Here is a 23,075-nt window from a genome sequence, read left to right as displayed (position 1 = left end):
CATTGAATATAGATTAACAGAGTTGGAAGGGATCTTGTAGGTCATCTAGTCCAACCCCTCCAGCCAAGCGGGAGACCCTACATCATTTCTGACAGATGGGAGTCCAATCTCTTCTTGAAAGCTTCCAGGGATGAAGCTCCTACAACTTCCGAGGGCAACTTCTGTTCCATTGGTTGATTGTTCTCCCTGTCAGAAAGTTTCTCCTTATTTCCAGGTTAAATCTCTCTCCTTGTTCAGTTTCCATCCATTATTTCTTGTCTGGCCTTCGAGTGCTTTAGAAAATAGCTTGACCCCCTCCTCCTCCTCTCTGTGGCAGCCCCTCAAATACTGGAAGATGCTCTCCTGTCTCCCCTGGTCCTTCTCTTCCCTAGACTAGCCAGGCCCAGTTCCTGCAACCGTCCGTCGTATGTTTTAGCCTCCAGTCCCCTCATCATCCTGGTTGCTCTTCTCTGCACTCTTTCCAGAGTCTCAACATCCTTTTTATAGTGTGGGGACCAAAACTGGATGCAGGACTCTAGGTGTGGCCTTACTAAGGCTTTACAGAGGGGTATTAGCGCCTCTCTTGATCTCGATTGAATCCCTCTGTTCATGCAATTTAGGATTGCGTTGGCTTTTTTGGCTGCTGCTGCACATGGTGTGGCCTGACAGGACTTCCATTTTGTTGCCTTTCCCAGAGTCCGGAGGCTTCTCTCAGGCCTCTGGGAGGGAGAAAATGGCCTCCCTTGGGCTCTGGAGACCCACCAGAAGCCGGAAACGGGGCCGTTTCCGGACTTCCAGAAGGCCCGTTTTTTCCCCCTCCCAGAACTTCTGCACGGACCCTGTAATCCAAAATGGGCCTCGTGGAGACTCCTGGGAGGAGGAGAATCCCACCCCTAGTTTGTGTGTGTGTCTGTGTGTGTGTGTTTGTGTCTGTGTGAGTGCGTATCCCACCTATATTATATTTATACTATAGTAAAATGAGGACCCTGATTGTTGACGGGGCGGGCAGAAGCCTCTCTGAGACTCCAGCATCTTATTTACCACACGTGCACAACGCGTACAAACGTTCAGCCTTCCAGAGAGGGCAGAAAGAGAGTGGAAAGGATTAGATCTTAATTTTATTTATTGATATATATTTATATATGTTTATATTAATCTCAGAGAGCTCTCACTCTCGCCTCAGAATCAGGAGGCTGTGAGTTCGATCCTAAGTAGAGGCAGATATTTCTCTCTCCATGGGCCCGATGAGAAAATATCTGCTGAACAAAACTCTGCATCGGTGACAGGAAAGGCATCCGGCCAGTAAACACTCGACTCCATTCTGTTGCACTGAGTGGTGTGTGGCCTTGAGGTGGAGCTCTCACCTCACAATCGGGAGGTTGTGAGTTTGATCCCAGGTAGAGGCAGATATTTCTCTCTGAGCACGATGGGAATAGATCTGCAGAACAAAACTCCGCATCAGTGACAGGAATGGTATCCGGCCAGTAAACACTCAGCTCCATTCTGTTGCACAGACTCCACCCCACAAGGGATTATGGGGTCGTTTAAAAGGAGATGATGATATAGATCTCAGAGAGGGTGGTGGATTGAGCTCTTTTCCTGCCCCCTAAATACTAATAAATGAACTTATATTAATGATATAATCAAAGCTTCCATCCCTCATCGTGAAAGGTTTGCACCGCAAGATGTTATTTTTAACAAATACAAACAAATACAACTATTTGTTTAATGACTGAGGTTAAAAACGGCACTGAAAAAAAAGTGACTTTATGACCATTTTTCATTCGGTTGCAGCATCTCCATGGTCATGTGATCAACGCTTGGCAACAGGCTCAGACTTATGACCGTTGCCTTGTTCTGACGTCACGTGATCCCCTTTGCGACTTTTTGATCAGCAACATCAACGGGGAAGCCAGATTCCCAATGGGTTGCAGGATCCCAGATCACCAATTGCCATCTTCTGGACTGGCTTGTGACCAATAATGCCAATGGGGTGAACCCTAACTCTGATTCACTTAACGACTGTTACGATTTGCTGAGCCCAAAAGCTCATAACATCAACCACTTAACCTCCATCTTGCTTAGCAATGGAAATTCTTTTTTTTTTTAATTGATTTTCTGTTAAAATACATTTCTTAATGCTTTATAAACATTGTATTGTCTGGGTATTTAATTTGCTTAACAATACCAATTTACATTCTTCACCTCCACCTCTTTTTTTTTCCAACCATTGGTCAAATAAATTCCACATCCTCTTTCTGCTTAATTTTCAATGTCAATCCATCCCTTTCTGCACAGTCTAGTATATTCTTGATTATCTCTTCATTTCGTGGCGTTTCTTCATTTTTCCACTATTGCATGAATATAATCCTTGCTGCTGTTAAGACATATAATACCGTGTTTCCCTGAAAATAAGACCCTGTGTTATATATATTTTTTGCCACCAAAAAAGGCAACAGGTCTTATTTTGAGGGGATGTCATCCCCTGACTAACCTCACCTGTGCACATCGCCCCCAGCCTCCTTTTCGCTGTCAGAGGCCTTGAAGAATTAATTCTACAGCTGGCAAGACTTTCCTGAAGGCCTCTGCATCCCATAATAGAGCTCTGGATCGATCCAGAGCTTTGTTATCGGCTACAGAGGCCTTCAGGAAAGCCTGGCCAGCTTTGCCGGCTGCAGAAGAAATGGGCCGGCCAGGCAGGTGTCAGGGTATATGAGGCCTGGCTACACCTGTCTAAAGGTAAGTAGTAGGACAGCTCCACCCCCCCATCCCCACACTATCTTAATTTTTACCCGTCCACTCTGGTGTGAGCAGGATCTTAATTAGGGCTTATTTTGAGGGTAGGGCTTATATTGGGTGCATGTGTCCAAATCAAGCTAGGGCCTACTTTCAGGGTAAGTCATATTTTGGGGGAAATGGGATATTAAAGACATTCTCTTCCCGTCCGGTTTTTCTGATATGATACCTAGTAAAAAAAACAATTCAAGTGTAAAATCTACATGTAAAAATTCTAACTGATTTCCCACCATCAGAGTCATAACTTGAGGGCTACCTGTTCCCAGAGTCTTCTCAAGGTGTAGTTTTCGAAGAAGTCACCTGGTCTGCTTAGGTGAGCCACCCACTCAAACATCCTCGCAAGGCGCAAAGCAGTTTTGAGTTTCTGGTTAGGGTCGATGGTCCCTCAGGGACATTAAAATGCTAATTCTGCTCCAGTCCATTAAATCTGCTGATGAGGTCACAGACCATGAATCCCTTAAGGCTTTCTGGATCACCTGCCATTCATGCCTGGCCCGATGAGTCAAAGAAGGGCATCGTGTCACCAGCCAATGAAAAAGAGCAAGGATGATAACCTCTGCACCTCGAGAACGGGATGTCTTCAGGTCCCACCGACATCAGAAGGACCTCACAGGGTCTCTTAAAAGATTAAAAGCTGATTACCTCACCCCCTGCGTGAATTCCAAAGTTATTCTTCATCGGAACTCGTCAGTTACGAGTTTGTTTATCGGGAACATGGAATTTTCCAGATTTTGTGTGTGTGTGGTGGTGGGGGAGCATGAGAACCTGTTTAGAAGACTGCATGACGAGCAAATTTGGGGAGGCGGGGGAGGAATGTGTCCCTTTAAATTCATGGCTAGGACATATAATCCTTGACATGCAACCATTGGTTTAGTGGCCGTTCGAAGTTACAGCACTGAAAAATAGAATAGAATAGAATAGAATAGAATAGAATAGAATAGAATAGAATAGAATAGAATAGAATAGAATAGAATAGAATTAGAATAAAAATAGAGTAGAATAGAAATAGAGTAGAATAGAAATAGAATTAGAATAGAAACAGAATAAATAGAATAGAACTAGAATAGAATAGAAATAGTATAGAATAGAAATAGAATAGAATAGGATAGGATAGGATAGGATAGGGTAGGGTAGGGTAGGGTAGGGTAGGGTAGAATAGAAATAGAATAAAAATAGAATAGAAATAGAGTAGAATAGACATAGAAATAGAATAGAAATAGTATAGGAATAGAAATACAATAGAAATAGAATAGAATAGAATAGAATAGAATAGAACAGGATAGGATAGGATAGGGTAGAATAGAAATAGAATAAAAATAGAGTAGAAATAGAGTAGAATGGAAATAGAATAAAAATAGAATAGAAATAGAATAGAATAGACATAGAAATAGAATAAAAATAGTATAGGAATAGAAATACAATAGAAATACAATAGAAATAGAATAGAATAGAATAGAATAGAATAGAATAGAATAGAATAGAATAGAATAGAATAGAATAGAATAGAATAGGATAGAACAGGATAGGATAGGGTAGAATAGAAATAGAATAAAAATAGAATAGAAATAGAAATAGAGTAGAATGGAAATAGAATAAAAATAGAATAGAAATAGAATAGAATAGACATAGAAATAGAATAGAAATAGTATAGGAATAGAAATACAATAGAAATAGAATAGAATAGAATAGAATAGAATAGAATAGAATAGAATAGAATAGAATAGAATAGAATAGAAATACTGTTAGGAATATGAGTCACCTAACAGCTATTTGGGTGAGAAATATATAAACCAGGATAAACATTTTAAAACTGTATCTTTAAGAGCATGCTAAAAACTGCAATTGGGTGTGGTTTCTCAAATGGCCATAAGAGGGAGCCAGAAACCTGGTTTATCTTAGGCCTTAGTCTCAGAAGAGAGTGTGAGTGTATCTCTGTTTCCTTCTGTTGGAAGGTATTGCGGTTCCTCCATCTTTCCTAATTGACTGATATTCCTGGATTTGATGTAAGTTTGTTACTGAACTTTTTTTTGACACTGGACTTTGATATTTGGATTGTCCCTGGATCGAAAAACTGACTGATTTACCTGTGAATGACTTTGGGACTGCTTATCTTGAACTTTGCTTAACATTTCTGGAAGTAAAAACCTACATTTACTGTACAGTGTATCTGTGTGCTGTATGTGTATTATTCAAACACTACTCTCAAATAAGTCTCCCTGTATGTGCTCATTCTCCTAACGGGGAATTACCTCAACACTAGTTATGGGCCCAGGCCATACCAGGCTCAGATAACTGAAAGTTAGTGTGAATGCACAGTACTGTATACAGACAGCTGTTTACTGTTTAATTGTGGGTTACTATCCTGGTAAAGATGGCACAAGACACTTCAACAAGTCTATCACTGATAACCCAGTTGGATGGAACAAACTATGTTTCCTGGTCTATGAAGTGCAGTCTACTTCTGCGTAGAGAAGGTTTATGGAATGTAGTTCAAGACCCACCAGATGTAAATGCTTGGGATCCAGAAAATGAGGATGATGCCAAGAAGCTTGCTGACTTTAAACAAAACAACGAACGAGCTCTTTGTATAATTGGACTAACACTGAGTGACCAGCAGCTAGTCCATATTCGTGGAGAAGAGTCTGCTGCTAGGTGTTGGGAGAATTTGAAGAGGATTTATGTTCGTGACAGTGTAGGTGCACACATACATCTTACACGTAAACTGTTTAGAGCACGTCTTCTGAAAGGTAGAGATATGTTAGTTCATTTGAATTTCATGAAAAGAACTTTTCAAGAGCTACATGAAAAAGAACTGATATTTTCAGAGCTGCATCAAGTTTACATCATTCTTTCCTCATTGGATGAAAGTTATGATGATTATGTATCTTCACTGGAAGTCCTGCCCAGAGATGAACTGACATTGACTGACATAACCGGAAGGTTGCTAGAAGAAGCAAGAAGACGGCTGGATAGGGACCAACTGAGGAAGGAACAACCACAAGAAGAGAATTTGTCTTCAACTGCCTATACTGTTAGGAAATGTTTTTCTTGTGGGGCTAGGGGAGATATAGCTAGATTCTGTAAGGATGGAAAACAACAGAATACTGGCAAACACCAGAAGGCCAAAAAGAATGTTAGTTTAGCTATGTATAGCAATTCAACTGTAAACCATGATTTGTGGGTTGTTGATATTGGAGCATCACAATGCATTACTAAGGATAGAAACAGGTTTGTAAAGATGTCCACGAGTAAACAACATGTATCATTGGCAAATGGATGGAAGATTAAAGCATCAGGTGAAGGTACTGCATATTGTTCTTGTATAAACGAACATTTAACTATGCTGTATGTACCTAAATTGAAATTTAATTTGCTATCAGTAAGGGCTTTAGTTAATATTGGTTATGTAGTAACCTTTAGAGGAGATAACTGTATAATAGAGAAAGAGGGTAAAAGTGTTACTGCTACTTTAAAAAATGATTTATATGTAATACATGATGATCAGTTGAAGATGGCTAGTTCAGTTTATAACAATGTTAAACCACGTGATGAATGTATACATTTATTACATAGACGTTTAGGGCACATTAATTTCAAAATGCTCAAACAAACTGTTGAATTATTAGAGGGAGTAAAATTGAAACCCCGTAGCAAGTATTTAAACTGTAATGCTTGTAGCCAAGTTAAGAGTAAGGCTACTCCAGCAAACAGACTAAATGGGTTTAAGACCAAAGAACCTTTAGAGGTTGTGTTTGCTGGCATAATTGGTCCTAAGAAACCAAGTTTAGGAGGTGCCTGTTATATTTTGAGTATTATGGAACATTACTCACGATATGGTTTCTGCTATCTTATGAAAAACAAAACAGAAACATTCCAACATTTCTTTAACTGGCTAAGGTTTGCTGAGAGAAAAAGTAAAGTAATTACTTTAATTACTGATAATGGGACTGAGTTTGTTAAAAAAAGATTCCAAACTATGTTGAAATCGGCTGGTGTGAAGCATAAACGTTCTGTACCTTGTAGACCACAACGTAACTCCTTTGTAGAACGAAGAGGGCAAACATTACAAGCCATGGCTCGTACTATGTTATCTGACTCAGGTTTACCTGAAACACTGTGGGGTGAGGCCATAATGTTTAGTAACCATGTTTTAAACAATGTAGTTAATACAACAACTGGAGAATTGCCGTTGGCATGGCAGAAAGCAAGCCAAATTTAAGTTACCTACACACATTTGGAGCTCCAGCATGGGTGCATATTCCCTCACAAGTAAGACTGAAAGGGCAACATAGAGCTAAGAAGTTATTTTTTGTGGGTTATGAGGCCAACCATAGATCATTTAGATTCTGGGATCAAGGCACAGCTCATGTTTATTGTAGTGCTAGTGCAAAAGATATCTGAAACAAACAATGCATTATGCATTGTATTTGCAGCCAAAAGATGAGCTGAATTTAGCTGCATATGCTGATGCAAGTTTTGCTACAGACATAAATACACGAAACTCTACATCGGGTACTGCTGTATTATTGGGAAAAACATTGATTGGATGGAGACAGAAACATCTAAGTTTGTCAACAATGGAGGCTGAATTCTCATGTTTGTCTTTACTATGTACAGATTTAGTTTTGTATAAGCAATTATTAATTGATATGGGAATTGATGTAAAAGATCCTATTGTTTTTTATGAAGATAACCAATCAGCAATACAGATGGCTTCAAATATTGCTGTTAAAACAAGAACGAAACACACAGATTTAAGATATTTAAATGTGAGACAATGTGTGCAAAGTAAAATGATCAAGCTAGAATACTGTATGTCAGAAAACAATATAGCAAATCATTCTACAAAGGCCCAAGGCTCTATAAAGCATAAGGCGTGCTGTGAAGATTATGGACTTAGAATGTAAGGTTGTACATATTATCTTACCCAAAAGGGGAGAATGTTAGGAATATGAGTCACCTAATGGCTATTTGGGTGAGAAATATATAAACCAGGATAAACATTTTAAAACTGTATCTTTAAGAGCATGCTAAAAACTGCAATTGGGTGTGGTTTCTCAAATGGCCATAAGAGGGAGCCAGAAACCTGGTTTATCTTAGGCCATAGTCTCAGAAGAGAGTGTGAATGTATCTCTGTTTCCTTCTGTTGGAAAGTATTGTCGTTCCTCCATTTTTCCTAATTGACTGATATTCCTGGATTTGATATAAGTTTGTTACTGAACTGTTTTTTGACACTGGACTTTGATATTTGGATTATCCCTGGATTGAAAAACTGACTGATTTACCTGTGAATGACCTTTGGACTGCTTATCTTGAAATTTGCTTAATGTTTCTGGAAGTAAAAACCCACATTTACTGTACAGTGTATCTGTGTGCTGTATGTGTATTATTCAAACACTACTCTCAAATAAGTCTCCCTGTATGCGCTCATTCTCCTAACGGGGAATTACCTCAACAAATACAATAGAATAAAATAGAATAGAAATAGAATAGAACAGATATAGAAATAGAACAGAATAGAATTAGAATTAGAATTAGAATTAGAATAGAATAGAATAGAATAGAATAGAATAGAATAGAACAGAACAGAATAGAATTCTTTATTGGCCAAGTGTCGTTGGACACACAAGGAATTTGTCTTGGTGCAAATGCGCTCAGAGTACATAAAAGAAAAGAGACATTCGTCCACAGTCAAGAATCCAAAGGTACAACACTTAATAATAGTGCAATTTTAATTAATAATTAAATTAATATTGCAATTTAGGATTGCATTGTGCTAGGTAGACCCAACCGCTTGGCTGGTTTATCATTCAATAAACTACATGAACTCAGGAAGGAGGATTTATCAACATATTGTGTGAAAATGATCATTGATAGCCGATATACGTGAACTGGTAGTGTTGGGGTGCAGAAAGTAGGGGAACGTGTATACAAAATCAAAGTGATATTATTGAAGATGAATCTTAAAGGTAAGCGATCTCCCTCTTAGGGACATATCAGAGGTTCTTACATGCTTAATGATCTAAATGTTTGTCTTATTAAATATTTGGCTTGGTTTTTTTTAGTTTTTATTTTCAGGCATGGTGTTTTGTTTCACGATTAGCTCTGTTGTGGAGTCCTTGGTGCTCTCTGAGCTTGGCGGTTTTCTTGCAGATGTTTCCTCACCCAGCCAGTTAACATTATCAGTGCAAACTCCTCCCCCTTCAAGCACTGATGATGTTACCTAGTTGGGTCATGAAATGTCTACCAAAACCCACCAAACTCAGAGAGCACCAAGACCCCAAAGTCGTAATTCTCCTCCTCCCTCCTTTTCTTCCTCCCTCCTCTTCCTCCTCCCTCCTCTTCCTCCTCCCTCCTCTTCTTCCTCCTCCTCCACCTTTCCTCCCTTCTAGCATTGATGATTCTCTATTTCCTGGCTGAGGAGTTCTAGTAGTTGAAATCCACATCTCTTAAACTGCCCAAAGTTGAAATACACCGCTCAAAATGGAATATATTTTGGGATTATTATGTTTTTTAAAAAATTCACTCATTAAAAATAAAGTTGAAGATCACCTCACGATAGTTTTGGGGAGAAATAATAGCTCAAATGTCAAAAAAATTATTAGCTATTGGACCAGTGAGAATTATGAAGATCAACAGTTCCATCTTGGAAATCTTTGCTTCTCCTTACCAAACTTTTGATAGAAAGAGGTTTCAATTGAGAATCATTGGCCTCAACTAGAGAGCAAGAAGAAAAAGAATATTTTAAGATATGGGATTTATTTTATCAATGGCTAGATAGAAAAGTGGAAAATTGAAGTATAATTTAACAGTAATGATAGGTTATAATTGATTATTATAGAGTGACTTTTAATATGAAATAAAATAGGTAAGAACTGAGATTTTCTCCAAAGGATAATGTGGATTTGAAACTAAAATCTAATGATGGCGTGATAATAGTATAATATGACATGGAAAGTTGATGACTGTAATATGAATGTAAACTTACATTTAAGAGGAAAAGACTATACCCATGATGGCGAACCTATGGCACGCATGCCACAGGTGGCACACAGAGCTATTCGTGTGGGCACGCGAGCCCCAGCCCAATTTATCTGCACTGCGCATGCACACCTCCCAGCTGATTTTTGGTCCATTTGAGGCCTTTTTCACCCTCCAAAGGCTGCAGACTTTGCAGCCTTTGGAGGCTGAACAACAGGCCTTCAGGAAATACAAGAAGTGCCAAACGGGCCCATTTTTCGGCCTCCAAAGGCTGCAGAGGCTTCCCTCGAGCCTCAGGAAGGGCAAAAAAGGCCTCAAAGAGTACAAAAATCACCTGAGAGGCATGTGCATGCACAGTGCATTGTGGGCGCGCGCCTGCGTTTTTGGCACACCACAACAAAAGGGTTCGCCATCACTGGACCATACATATTGTGCACAAGATTTATGTACTACCCGACACACTGTACAATTGAAAGATGGTTTTATTTTGTTGTTTTACATTTGTATTTGTCTACGTTTGTTTTAAAAATATTTAAAAAAATATTATAAAAAAGAGAGACTAATTTGCCTGGATTTCTCCGTGAATTTTTTACTTTATTTTTTTATTAATTTGCCCCCTATCTCACCACGAGGAATCCCTGTCGATATCTGGAAGGAAAAGCAGAAAACCTTCTACATTCTCCAAGGTGACCCTCCCGCCAAAGGGTTGACCTCTGGCCGTTTGTTTCCCTGATTTGGCCAAACGGATTGAAGAGTTAATAGGTGACCAGCCTGTTACATAACCTGGTTTGGGAGGAGAAGTTTTCCTTCCAGTCCTCCAAACGCTTTCCAAATTAATGACCTGAATCTTCTGCATGGCGTCACAGCGTGGGCCAAACCGATGATCCGTGCAGTTGGACAGCAATCGCTCGAGGGGCTGAAATATTTTCCTTTGGGAGGGGAGAAATAAACGACCCTTGCGAAAGAGGACGCAAGTTCTTAAATAGCCCCTGGGCAAGATGTCAAAGACCCGAGCCTTCATGCACTATGATTATGCTTGTGGTTATTTCCAAACCTGTTTTTGGATTCTCCGGTGCCAATTCTGTAGGATTCTGGGCCCACCATTCATTCGGTAATTCTCCTTTTTTTTTTTTCTTCCAAATCAGAGCGAAGTCTGCTTAGTGAAAAATCTTGCAGAAATTCCAGCCCTTTCCAAGAATTACAGAATAGTCAGAGTGGAAGGGACCTTTGAGGTCTTCTAGTCCAACCCCGTGCTCAAGCGGGAGATCTATACCATTCTGGACAAAAAGGCTGTTCAACCTCTTCTTGAAAACTTCCAGTGTTGGAGCAATTCGCAGCTTCTGGAGGCAAGTTGTTCCGCTGATGAATTGTTCTCCTTGTCAGAAAATTTCTCCTTGGTTCTAGGTTGCTGGGTTAGTTTCTATTCATGATTTCTTGTCTTGCTTTCTGGTGCTTTGGAGAATAATTTGACCCTCTCTTCTTTGGAGCAGCAGCCCCTCAACTATTGGAAGGCCGCTCTCATGTCACCCCTGGTCCTCCCAGATATGCTGGATTCGAGGGGCACAGGGGTTAGCTGACTGCTAAGGGTTTGATCCTGACTGGCTCAAGGTCGACTCAGCCTTCCCTCCTTCCGAGGTGGGTAAAATGAGGACCCAGATTGTTGGGGGCAAAAGGCTGGCTCTGTAAACTGCTTAGAGTAAGGATGGAAAGCACTGTGAAGTGGGATATAAGGCTAAGTGCTATTGTTCTTCCTTCCTTCTTTCCTTCTTTTCTTCCTCTCTCATGCTTATCTTCCTTCCTTCTCTAATTCTTATCTTCCTTGCTTCCTTCCAGTCTTATCTTCCTCCCTCCCACCCTCCTTTCCTTCCTCCCATGATGGCACAGTGGTTAGGATGCAGCATTGCAGGCTGACTCTGCCCACAGTCAGAAGTTTGATCCTGACTGGCTCAAGGTTGACTCAGCCTTCCGTCCTTCCGAGGTGGGTAAAATGAGGACCCAGATTGTTGGGGGCAAGAGGGTGACTCTGTAAACTGCTTAAAGGGGGCTGGAAAGCACTGGGAAGCAGGATATAAGTCTAAGTGCTATTGCTATTGTTCCTTCCTTCCTTCCTTCCTTCCTTCCTTCCTTCCTTCCTTCCTTCCTTCCTTCCTTCCTTCCTTCCTTTTCTCCTTCCTTCCTTCTGTCAAGTGGTATATAAGTCTAAGTGCTATTGCTCTTCTTTCCTCCCTTCCTTCTCTTATTCTTATCTTCCTCCCTCCCTCCTTTCCTTCCTTCCATAGTGGCACAATGGTCAGAAGGCAGCATTGCAGGCAAACTCTGACACAGTCAGAAGTTTGATCCTGACCAGCTCAAGGTGGACTCAGCCTTCCCACCTTCCGAGGTGGGTAAAATGAGGACCCAGATTGTTGGGGGCAAGAGGCCCTCCCTGTAAACTCCTGGAGAGGGGCCGTAAAGCATGGTGAAAGGGGAAGGGAAAAGGAGAGGAGAGGGGAAGGAGAAAGGGAAAGGAAAAAGAAAGAAAAACGAACTGTGTAAATCAAGGACTACATGAAATACAGGAATCTTCCCAGACTGGCAGGTTTTGCCTGGGAAAGACCAGATCAGGCACAAAGACATTCAGGGGTGTGTGTGCGTGTGCGTGTGTGTGCGCGCGTGCGTGCGTGCCAGACCTTCTCCTCGTGTCTACATAACGATTCCAGGCTAATCTCTCACTTGACCCCGCCCTCCTTCTGACTCGGCCCTTGAACCTGAAAGATTTTCCGCCAAAACGGGACATTGCAACGGTCATAAATATGAGTCAATTGCCAAGCATCTGAATGTTGACCATGGGAAAGCTGCATCCGTTATCGGTGTGAAAAACAAACATAAATCTCTTTTTTTCCAGCACTGTTGTAACTTCAAATGGTCACTCAACGGAATGGTTGTAAGTCGAGGAATATCTGTATTGCCTTTTCCAAAATGGATTAGACCAGGTGAATTTAGTTATTGGAGTTAAAAAAAACAGAAGCAGGCCATTTTTGCTGTATTATCCGAGGGGTTTTTGTTTGGCAATCAAAGCTACAGTTGCTAATCTGTTACTTAAGCTCAACACAAGGGTGTAACTGCAACTGGCATTATTTCCAAAGCTTTTGAAGGAGGAAACGCACTCGGTTCCTGAGCTGGTTACAACATTTGGCTATTTATTTATTCAAAATATTAAGCTGTCATCTAACCAGACTGGTTGAATTTTCTGTCCAAGTTGTTCGGCCAATAAAAGGAATTAAGAAAGAGGAAAACTAACCTCCCTTAGCAAGTTACGTAGGGACTGTCCCTAGGGTTGGGTTTTGAAGAAGAGACTGCACAACAATTTGTCTGAAATGGTATATAGTCTCCTGCTTGTGAAGGGGATTGGACTAGAACAGTGGTCGCCAACCAGTGGACCACTGGTGGTCCGCGAGAAAATTTTGGTGGTCTGCAGAGAAATGTCAGCCCCAAAGCAATTAATCCAAGCTGCGTGGGAACACAAGGCTGCGCTGCCCACATGGACCATGGGAACACAAGGCTTGCGTCGCTTGCATTGTGAACAACACGAGGTAGTGACGGGGGGGGGGAAGGGCGGAGGGGGGAACTTGCCTCACGCGCCCCACGCGCCTGGCCTGGCCACCGGGTTGCTTCTTTCTGCTTCTTTCTTCTTCTGCTGTTGGCTGCACGAAAGGAAAGCAGCCAAAGTCTTTCTTTCTCTCCCCCAAACTCCGCCAGAAATGAGTCTTTGGGACCCTGCAAGGCCTCCCGCTCCAAGAGGCTGCACCGGCAAAGACTCATTTCTGGTGGAGTTTGGGGGAGAGAAAGAAAGACTTCTGCGGCTTCTGCTGTTTTCCTTGCATGAAGCCAAAAGTCTCTCCCTCTCCCCCTGAGAACGGAGCTGGAGACGGTATTGTGCGATCCCAAATAAAGAACAATCGATCGGTGGGAAAACAGGGTAGGGAATTTTCCTGCAGACTTTTTGGGGGATTTTCCCAGGGTCTCTGGTCCGTGGGAGTTAAAATTATGAGTTTGGTGGTCCCTGAGGTCCAAGAGGTTGGTGACCCCTGGACTAGATGACCTCTAAGGTCCCTTCCAGCTCTTTTCTGATTGATTGATTGTGTGAACACAGCCAACCTGTTGATTTTGTACATTTCGCACAGTAGGGGAGAATTTGTCACTGGAGTTTTCTCAAAATTTGAACAGAGCATTCGTGGAATCAGCCAGCATGAAAAATAATTTTTTTTAAAAAAAAAACTGAAATCCATGATTATTTATGTTATTGGGGTGCATTGATCCAGAAGAGGCACAAATTGGAAGCTTTCTGATTATTTTCCAACTTCTTTGCTAGCCAATCCAGGTCAGGTTGAAGTTGTAAACCGGAAATTTTGCCTGCAGTTCCTGGTTGAACTGGAAGGAAGAAGAGAAGAAAGCGATTGGACAACCGTTTGTCTGGAATGGTCTAGGGTTTCCTGCCTAAGCAGGGGGTTGGACTAGAAGACCTCTAAGGTCCCTTTCAGTTCAGTTATTCTATTCTATTCTACGCTACTCTACTCTATTCTTCTTCTGCATTCTATTCTATTCTATTCTATTCCATTCCATTCCATTTTCTGCATTCTATTCTATTCTATTCTATTCTATTTTATTCTATTCTATTCCATTCCATTCCATTCCATTCTTTTTCTGCATTCTATTCTATTCTATTCGTCATTCCAATATTTATTCTATTCTATTCTATTCTATTCTATTCTATTCTATTCTATTCTATTCTATTCTATTCTATTCTATTTCTATTCTATTCTATGCTTTTTCTGCATTCTATTCTATTCTATTCTATTCTATTCTATTCTATTTCTATTCTGTTTCTATTCATTTTCTCCATTCTATTCTATTCTATTCTATTCTATTCTATTCTATTCTATTCTATTCTATTCTATTCTATTCTATTCTATTCTATTCCATTCCATTCCATTCCATTCCATTCTTTTTCTGCATTCTATTCTATTCTATTCGTCATTCCAATATTTATTCTATTCTATTCTATTCTATTCTATTCTATTCTATTCCTATTCTATTCTATGCTTTTTCTGCATTCTATTCTATTCTATTCTATTTCTTCATTCTATTCTATTATTCTATTCTATTCTATTCTATTCTATTCTATTCTATTCTATTCTATTTCTATTCTGTTTCTATTCATTTTCTCCATTCTATTCTATTCTGTTCTGTTCTATTCTATTCTATTGTATTCTATGCTTTTTCTGCATTCTATTCTATTCTATTCTATTCTATTCTTTCTATTCTATTTCTATTCATTTTCTCCATTCTATTCTATTCTATTCTGTTCTGTTCTATTCTATTTCTGTTCTATTTCTATTCTATTCTTTTTCTGCATTCTATTCTATTCTATTCTATTCTATTCTATTCTATTCTATTCTATCCTATCCTATCCTATTCTATCCTCCTGAAAAAAGCACCTTCGGGACAACCATGAGCTGGGGGATGGAGAACCACTGCAGCCTTTTTCCAGATGTGCTGTAAGGCCTTACCCACTTTCGCACCGCATGAGTGACAGAAGGATCCGTGATGTTTAAGGAAGTGCTGAGTCTCACCGACAGGATGAAGCGAGTCCTGGCTGCAGGAAAGCAAAGACAGAGAAAAAAAAAAGAATCAGGCAGTCCTTGACTTACAATCGTTCTTTTTTAACGTCCCAACTTACAGTGGCACTGAAAAAAAAGTACAGGATGAGATATTTTTACACTTACGACCATCGTAATATCCCCCAGGGTCACCTGATCAATGTTTGTTCCACGGTTCATTCTGGGTGTTGCCCCAGGGATTGGGGCCTGGATGTTGTCTGCACACACCTAGCCTGATAATACAACCTCAGGTTGAGGATTTAGTCTTGCAGCTGAACTGAACCAGCAGGCTGACGGGGAATTTTGAAAATGGAGCTTTTTAGAAATCTCCGCTCCAGAGGTGGTGAATTCAACCAGTTCTGACCAGTTCTGGAAAAACCAGTAGCGGAAATTTTGAGTAATTCAGAGAACCGGCCAAATCCCACCTCTGACTAGCCCCGCCAACCCCATCTCTTCTCTGCCTCCCCTTGAGTCCCAGCTGATCAGCTGGGTCTCCTTTGGTTGCCCTGCACAGGAGAACGGAGCTGGAAAGCAGGTTCTTTGGTTGCCCTGCCCAGGAGAACGGAGCTGGAAAGCAGGTCAGTGGGGTGGGGAAAGAATGGAGATTTTGTAGTATCCTTCCCCTGCCACACCCACTGAGCCACACCGTGCCCACAGAACCAGTAGTAAAAAATTTGAATCCCACTACCGCGAGTCCGGTCTCTTTCGAATTCAGAAGAATTCAAGTGTTCAGACAGAGCGGGAGGATGTTTACCTGGAGTTTTAGGGAGAGTCTTTGAAGCTGAGGAAGATGTGGTGGTAGAAGAAAGGACTTTCAAAGTGGTTGTAGAATTTGCACTTGTGGGATTTGTGGCGGGCGGAGCAGGAAGTCCCAGGTTGGTCTTTCCTGGGTTGGAAGACAGAAGGCCGGTGGACATAACTTTTGAGGTGCTTCTGTCTTGAGTAACCAAAGAAAAAGTTGAGGAGGGAGAACTTCCTGGCCACCAGCTGGTGATCTTAGCCTCAGAACTCGTGGCAACTTCTCTGGTTGTGTCTCCAACTCCAGAAGGGGCACTCAGAAGGGTGGAGGCCGCTACTCTTGGAGTAGAAAGGGGAACCAACAAGGGGGACGTTTTCATTGTCTCCGTAAAAGAAGGAGAACTAGGATGTTTCTCACTGGTAGATTCTTCTTGGGACGTGATGGAGATGATGGTCAAAGGGACTTCAGATGTCCTTTCGTCGTGGGGAGATGGAGGGCTGGAATTCATCTCCTCTGTGGTGGAACGGATGGAAAGCATGGTGGATTCTGCTGGGTGAGTAGTCCTTTCTTCTGAAGGATGCCCAAAAACAGTGCTGGAGATGGAGGTCGTTTCAAGGGGTGAAGAAGATGGAGAGACATTTGAGGTGCCAACAGGAGTGGAAGCTTCAGGTGAGGAAGAGGTTGGCAGCGTTGTAGCTACTCCAGAGAGGCCTGTTTCTCCAAGGATTCTCCTCGGAGCAGTCGTGTCGGAGAGGAGAGCCACAGAGGAAGAGAGGAATCCCGTGGAAGCTTCAGGTGAGGAAGAGGTTGGCAACGTTGTAGCTACTCCAGAGAGGCTTGTTTCTCCAAGGGTTCTCCTCGGAGTAGTCGTGTCAGAGAGGAGAGCCACAGAGGAAGAGAGGAATCCCGTGGAAGCTTCAGGTGAGGAAGAGGTTGGCAGCGTTGTAGCTACTCCAGGGAGGCTTGTTTCTCCAAGGGTTCTCCTCGGAGTAGTCGTGTCAGAGAGGAGAGCCACAGAGGAAGAGAGGAATCCCGTGGAAGTTTCAGGTAAGGAAGAGGTTGGCAGCGTTGTAGCTACTCCAGAGAGGCTTGTTTCTCCAAGGGTTCTCCTCAGAGCAGTCGTGTCAGAGAGGAGAGCCACAGAGGAAGAGAGGAATCCCGTGGAAGTTTCAGGTAAGGAAGAGGTTGGCAGCGTTGTAGCTACTCCAGGGAGGCTTGTTTCTCCAAGGGTTCTCCTCGGAGTAGTCGTGTCAGAGAGGAGAGCCACAGAGGAAGAGAGGAATTCTGTGGAAGCTTCAGGTGAGGAAGAGGTTGGCAGCGTTGTAGCTACTCCAGAGAGGCTTGTTTCTCCAACGGGGTTCCATGGAGTGGTTGTTTCATAGAGGAGAGCAACAGAAGAGGGAAGATACTTATTGGTCTCCGCTGCTGGTGTGGTAGTTTCCGTGGTACTAGCGGTGTCAGCCACAGATACAGAAAGACGTGACGCTGATGGTGTTGGAGGAGAAGTTGTGAGATTGGTTGTGGCTCCCCCTGAAAAGAAAAAAAGAGACAGGTCACTTTTTGTGTTGACCAGCACTCACGTTGACCAACTCTTGTGTTGACCAACACTTAATCAGTGGAACGACTTGCCTTCAGAAGTTGTGGGTCCTCCATCTCTGGAAGCTTTTAAGAAGAGATTGGACGGCCATTTTGTCCAGAATGGTGGAAACAGTATAGGTTTCCTGCGAGAGCGGGGGGGTTGGACTAGATGACCTTCAAAGCCCCTTCCAACTCTGTTACGAGTCTTTGAATGAGTCGCCAAAGTTTAGGTCCCGCCCAGAAGTCTCCACGTGGCCCATTTTCGATGCAGGTAAGTGCAGGGTTTGCGCAGAAGCTCTGGGAGGGGAGAAAATGGGCCTATTTCTGGCTTCTGGAGGGCCTCTGGAGCCCGGGGGAGGCCATTTTCACCCTCCCAGAAGCCTGAGGGAAGCCTCCGGACTCTGGGGAAGGCGAAAAACGGCCCTCCCGGAAGCTCTGGTAGGCTACTCCCTCTATGGCCATGCCCACTGTGGCCACGCCCACCTAGCAACTGGGCAGCGAACCAGTTGCTGGGATTTTTGAATCCCGCCCCTGCTTAAGAACCTGCACAGCCGGTGCCAGCCCATTCCGCCTAGTTGCTCGCAGTGCCGCGCCTATGAGGCAAAAGTTGGGGTGGTGGCGGTGGAGTTACCCCCCCCCTGCACCCTGCATGGACTTACCTCAGGGCCCCCGCACCCAGGCCATCCACGCCCTGGCACCTACCTTGCAATGGCAGCACCGGCGGCCATGTCCACATAGCCACTGGAACACTGCTACTATTTGCTCATAGCCGCAATGGAGCAGGAGGCCAGCGGTGTGCTGGTGCCGCGGCTGCAAAGTGAGGCATGTTTCAGGGTGTGGGTGGCCAGGCTGCAGGGGCCCTCAGATAAGCCGGTGTGGGGCGCATGAGTAGCTCTGTGATGACCCAAAAGGGCGTGGCACAAAGGCAACACAGTCAAATAAACAAGAAGTATCCCTTTAGTATCTCCAACTTTGCCCCCAATGTCCAGGTTACCTTTGGCTGGAGAAAAACCTTCCCAGGAACAGCCTTTAAGTGAAGGAAATTCAGTCCGAAAACAAAGTACGTACAAACTGTAACTAAAAATCCAAACAAACCAATCTGTAGGAATTAACTCGATAGGGCAGGAGAAGGAATTGCAGACTTGAACGGCCAGCAAAACACACACAGTTGGGAAGACGCCAGAAACCCAGATAAGCCTCGACAATACCAGATAATTCAAAATTTGCTCCCAACAACTTGCTGTGTACAGCTTTTTCCCGTTTTAAACACTGTGTTCCCACCTGCAGCTAATGAAGGGAATCAGGGCCCTTTCCTTCCCCGTAAGCCAGCAACTCACGTTGCTCCCTTTAATCCATTCCTCCCTATGTGCCCTAGGATAAAGAGGAGGTGGGCCTGGGTCTTCCTCTGAACTCCCTCTCCCTTGTTCTACCCCTCCCCTGCTCTGCCCAGCCGGACTTTGCCCTTCCCCAGTTTCTTCCACAGCCAACGGAGCCACACTCCCACTCCCTGTCCGCTGCTCGGTGTCCCCCTCAGAATCAGATTCCAACAGGGACATGACAAGCTCCACCACCACCACCCGCCTCATGGCGATGACACTGGCACACGCGCAGCCTCCTGCCCTGCCGCGAGCAAGCAGAAGAAGTGGGCCTCCCGTACATGGAAAAGAATAAAGACATACCCCAAAATAAGTCCTAGTGCTTATTTTGGGATCCAAAAGAAAATAAGACCCTGTCTTATTTTCAGGGAAACACAGTATCTGCTGGATAACTCCGCATTGGTGACAGGAAAGGCATCCGGCCAGTAAACACTCGGCTAGCTCTATTCAGACTCCACCCCACGATTGATTATGGGGTCGACAAATGAGGATGATTCCCTTCACTACAGTTGCAAGACAAGTCATAAAACGGGGCAAAACTCCCTTAACAAATGTTTCACTTAGCCACGTAAATTTGGGAGCTCAACTGTGGTCGTAAGTCGAGGACTACCTGTGCTTTTATCCCCCTCCCCAAAAAAATCAGCTGTGAGGCATGCTCAGTGAGGTAAGTTTGCCTGCGGCTCATGCGCCAGCACAAATGGCTTTGGGTGCCATAGGTTCGCCATCACGGGTGAATGGGCAGGGGGTTGGACTAGATGACCTACGAGGTCCCTTCCAACTCTGTTATTCTATATTCTTTTTTTAAAAAAATAACTTTTATTAAAGTTTTACAAAATTAAAAAAACCTACAAATCGTGTTTTTAATTTTTACAATTTGTCGTAGCATCGGTTTTCCCCATCTTCCGTTATTCATAGCTACATATCTACATTATTTATATTTATCATATTTTATCTGCTATACCTGTTGTCTATCCAAACATACAATTTCTCCCAGACCGTATAAAGTTCTTTTTTTTCTTTCTCTTGTAACTCCACCATAAACATATTCATTTCCACACAATCCATAATGTTTTTGATCCATAGTAACCGTGGGATTATCCTCCAATTTCGAATTTTGAGTGTAGGCTAATCTCGCTGCTGTCAGAATATGTATTATAAGATATTTAATTTCTTTTTTATATTCACCTCTCATTATTCCTAATAAAAACACTTCCGGTTTGAGTTCTATTTTTTCATTCGTTATTTCTTGTAGCCAGATTCTAATTTTATTCCAATTTTTTTAATTTTGCAGCACAACCACCACATATGAAAGAAGGAACCAGTTGTTGATTTATACTTATTGTTATTTTGTTATTCTATCTTCAATGGAACATTGAACATTGGGCGGAGGGTTGGACTAGATGAGCTACAAGGTCCTTCCAATTCTGATTATCTGTTATCAAGTTTCTATTTTGTTTTCATGCAGGTAGTCCTCGACCTCCAAAAGTTCATTTAGTGACCGTCCGAAGTTAGAGCGCCACTGAAAAAAAATCTATGATTTCCCCCCACACATACTTTCAACCTTTGCAAACATCCCCATAGTCACGTGGCCCAAATTAAGACATTTAGCACTTGACTCATATTTATGACGGCTGCATAATGTCCACAGGTCACGTTGTCCCCTTTAGCGACCTCTAGATGAGCCAAGGGAATGGGGAAGCCAGATTCACTTAACAACCAAGTTACTAATTTATCAGCTGCAGTGATTCACTTAATAACCGGGGCAAGGAATGTCGTAAAATGGGGCTAAAATTCCCTTAGCATATGTCTCACTTAGCAACAGAAATATTGGGCATTAATTTTGGTCATAAGTTGAGGAACAACCAGTACAAATTCAAGCGAAGTTAAAATACAAAACAACTTCCAATTTTCCTAAGGACAGATATGATTATATAATCAGGTCATTAATGAATTGAACAGCTTCGTCCAGAAGTTCTGTCTGCTCCAACACTGGAGGTTTTTAAGAAGAGATTGGACAGCCATTTGTCTGAAGTGGGATAGGGTCTCCTGACTGAGCAGGGGGTTGGACTAGATGACCTCCATGTCCCTTCCAGCCATACAACAGAAGGATGCATTCTGCTATTCCCTTATGCAAATAAACAAAACCTAACCACTATCTAACTCTGCATGCAGTATTTCCATGCTCTTAAACTAATCGATCAATCATTGGTTCACAAGAAATTGTCTATTTGTTATTAAACAGGATTATAATCTCCAGTTTAAAAACCTAAGCAAGATTTTAGAAGAACCAAAAATTTTTAATTGCAAAGTCTCCATTCATTCCTGTTTCCAAATCTACTTTTTTCTTACTCTTTTTTACACTTCTCCATTCTATCGATCCATCACAACAACAACAAAAATCCAATCTCGCATCCATCTTTACATTCTTTTCTCTCCCTCCTTCCCTCCTCTCTTCCTCTCCCTCCCTCTCTTTCCTTCCCCCCCTCTCTCTCTTCCTCTCCCTTCCTCTCCCTCTCCCCCTCCCTCCCCCTTTCTCCCTCCCTCTCTCCCTTCCTCTCCCTATCTCTTCCTCTCCCTCCTTCCCCCTCTCTCTTCCTCTCTCCCTCTTTCCTTCCCCCTCTCTCTCTTCCTCTCCCTTCCTCTCCCTATCTCTTCCTCTCCCTCCTTCCCCCTCTCTTCCTCTCCCTCCCTCTTTCCTTCCCCTCTCTTTCTTCCTCTCCCTTCCTCTCCCTCCTTCCCCCCTTTCCCTCTCCCTCCCTCTCCCTCCCTCCCTCTTTCCCTCTCTCTCTCCTCTCCATCTCTTCCTCTCCTTCTCCCTCCTTCCCCCTCTCTTCCTCTCCCTCCCTCTCTCCCCCTCCCTCCATCCCTCTCTCTTTCCCTCTCTCCCTTCCTCTTCCTATCTCTTCCTCCCCCTCCCTCCTTCCCTTCCCCTCCCTCTCCCTGCCTCCCTCTCTCTTTCTCCAGGTGTCTTTAAAGCACTTACCAGTCACCTTGGCAGATTCCAGTAAGAATAAAATGGGCACCACTGGAAAATAACCGAGACCCATTTCAGGCAGAGGTCGGGGCTCACCTGCTGTCCCTTTTACCCACGATCTCAACAGCCAGAGATCAGCCTGACGAGACAATTAAAGCTGCAAATTCAAAGATCTCTTTCGATCTGGAGAGGGTTGTTTTCGGAAGCAGGTTTCCGGGTTGATCCAATTGCCAGGCAGGCAGGGAGGGGCGCTGAAGTCTGGGCTGGGTGTTTCACCTTCTCTTGCACTCCTTAGTCCGAGATGAGACTAAGTTCGGCCCACGATTTGAATTCACACGTTACAAGCAAGAACTGCAGAATCAGCAGAGAACCACAAGGACAGCACATTCCCACAACACAGTGAACAAGGAACTGAACTTGCTGGAATTTGTACAACACACGGAATGGGATAGGATGGGATGGGATGGGATAGGATAGGATAGGATACTTTATTGGCCAAGTGTGATTGGACACACAAGGAATTTGTCTTGGTGTAAATACTCTCAGTATACATAAAGAAAAGGTATATTCGTCAAGAATCAAGAATCGTAACGTACAACACTTAATGATAGTCATAGGGTACAATCAACAATCAAATCATACTAGGAAACAGTCAAATAGGATATTGGAATATAGAATAGAATAGAATAGAATAGAATAGAATAGAATAGAATAGAATAGAATAGAATAGAATAGAATAGAATAGAATAGAATAGAATAGAATAGAATTCTTTATTGGCCAAGTGTGATTGGACACACAAGGAATTCATCTTGGTGCAAATGGTCTCAGTGTACATAAGAAAAGAGACATTCATCAAGAGTCAAGAATTATAAGGTACAACACTTAATAATAGTCGTAGGGTACAATAAGCAATCAAATCATACTAGGAAACAGTCAATATAAATCGTAAGGATACAAGCGACAAAGTTACAATCATACAGTCACAAGTGGGAGGGGATGGACCATAAGGAGT

General features: G+C 42.7%; 1 protein-coding gene across 3 annotated transcripts; it reads right to left on the bottom strand.

Moving 5' to 3' along the window:
• Nucleotides 1-13,980: 13,980 nt before the first annotated feature.
• Nucleotides 13,981-22,351, bottom strand: LOC113450489 (uncharacterized). 3 transcript variants are annotated; one of them, XM_087933721.1, is made up of 5 exons: nucleotides 22,072-22,338; nucleotides 17,445-17,664; nucleotides 16,150-16,814; nucleotides 15,306-15,391; nucleotides 13,981-14,166 (listed from the first exon to the last, which is right to left on the bottom strand). In XM_087933721.1, exons 1-5 carry the CDS (start codon nucleotides 22,133-22,135, stop codon nucleotides 14,104-14,106), a joined length of 1,098 nt encoding a protein of 365 aa, XP_087789847.1. In that variant the 5' UTR covers nucleotides 22,136-22,338; the 3' UTR covers nucleotides 13,981-14,103. The 3 variants fall into 3 exon arrangements, with proteins under 3 accessions (XP_087789847.1, XP_026577472.2, XP_087789846.1); XM_026721687.2 differs by having other exon boundaries at nucleotides 16,150-17,664; nucleotides 22,072-22,351; XM_087933720.1 differs by having other exon boundaries at nucleotides 16,150-17,658; nucleotides 22,072-22,350.
• Nucleotides 22,352-23,075: the final 724 nt, after the last annotated feature.

Source organism: Pseudonaja textilis, chromosome 4, assembly GCF_049901715.1.
Source record: "Pseudonaja textilis isolate UNSWEBS1 chromosome 4, rPseTex1.2, whole genome shotgun sequence".
Taxonomy (NCBI): Eukaryota; Metazoa; Chordata; class Lepidosauria; order Squamata; family Elapidae; genus Pseudonaja; species Pseudonaja textilis.
Note: the sequence above shows the minus strand (reverse complement) of the source record. Positions and strands in the feature narration are given on the sequence as shown.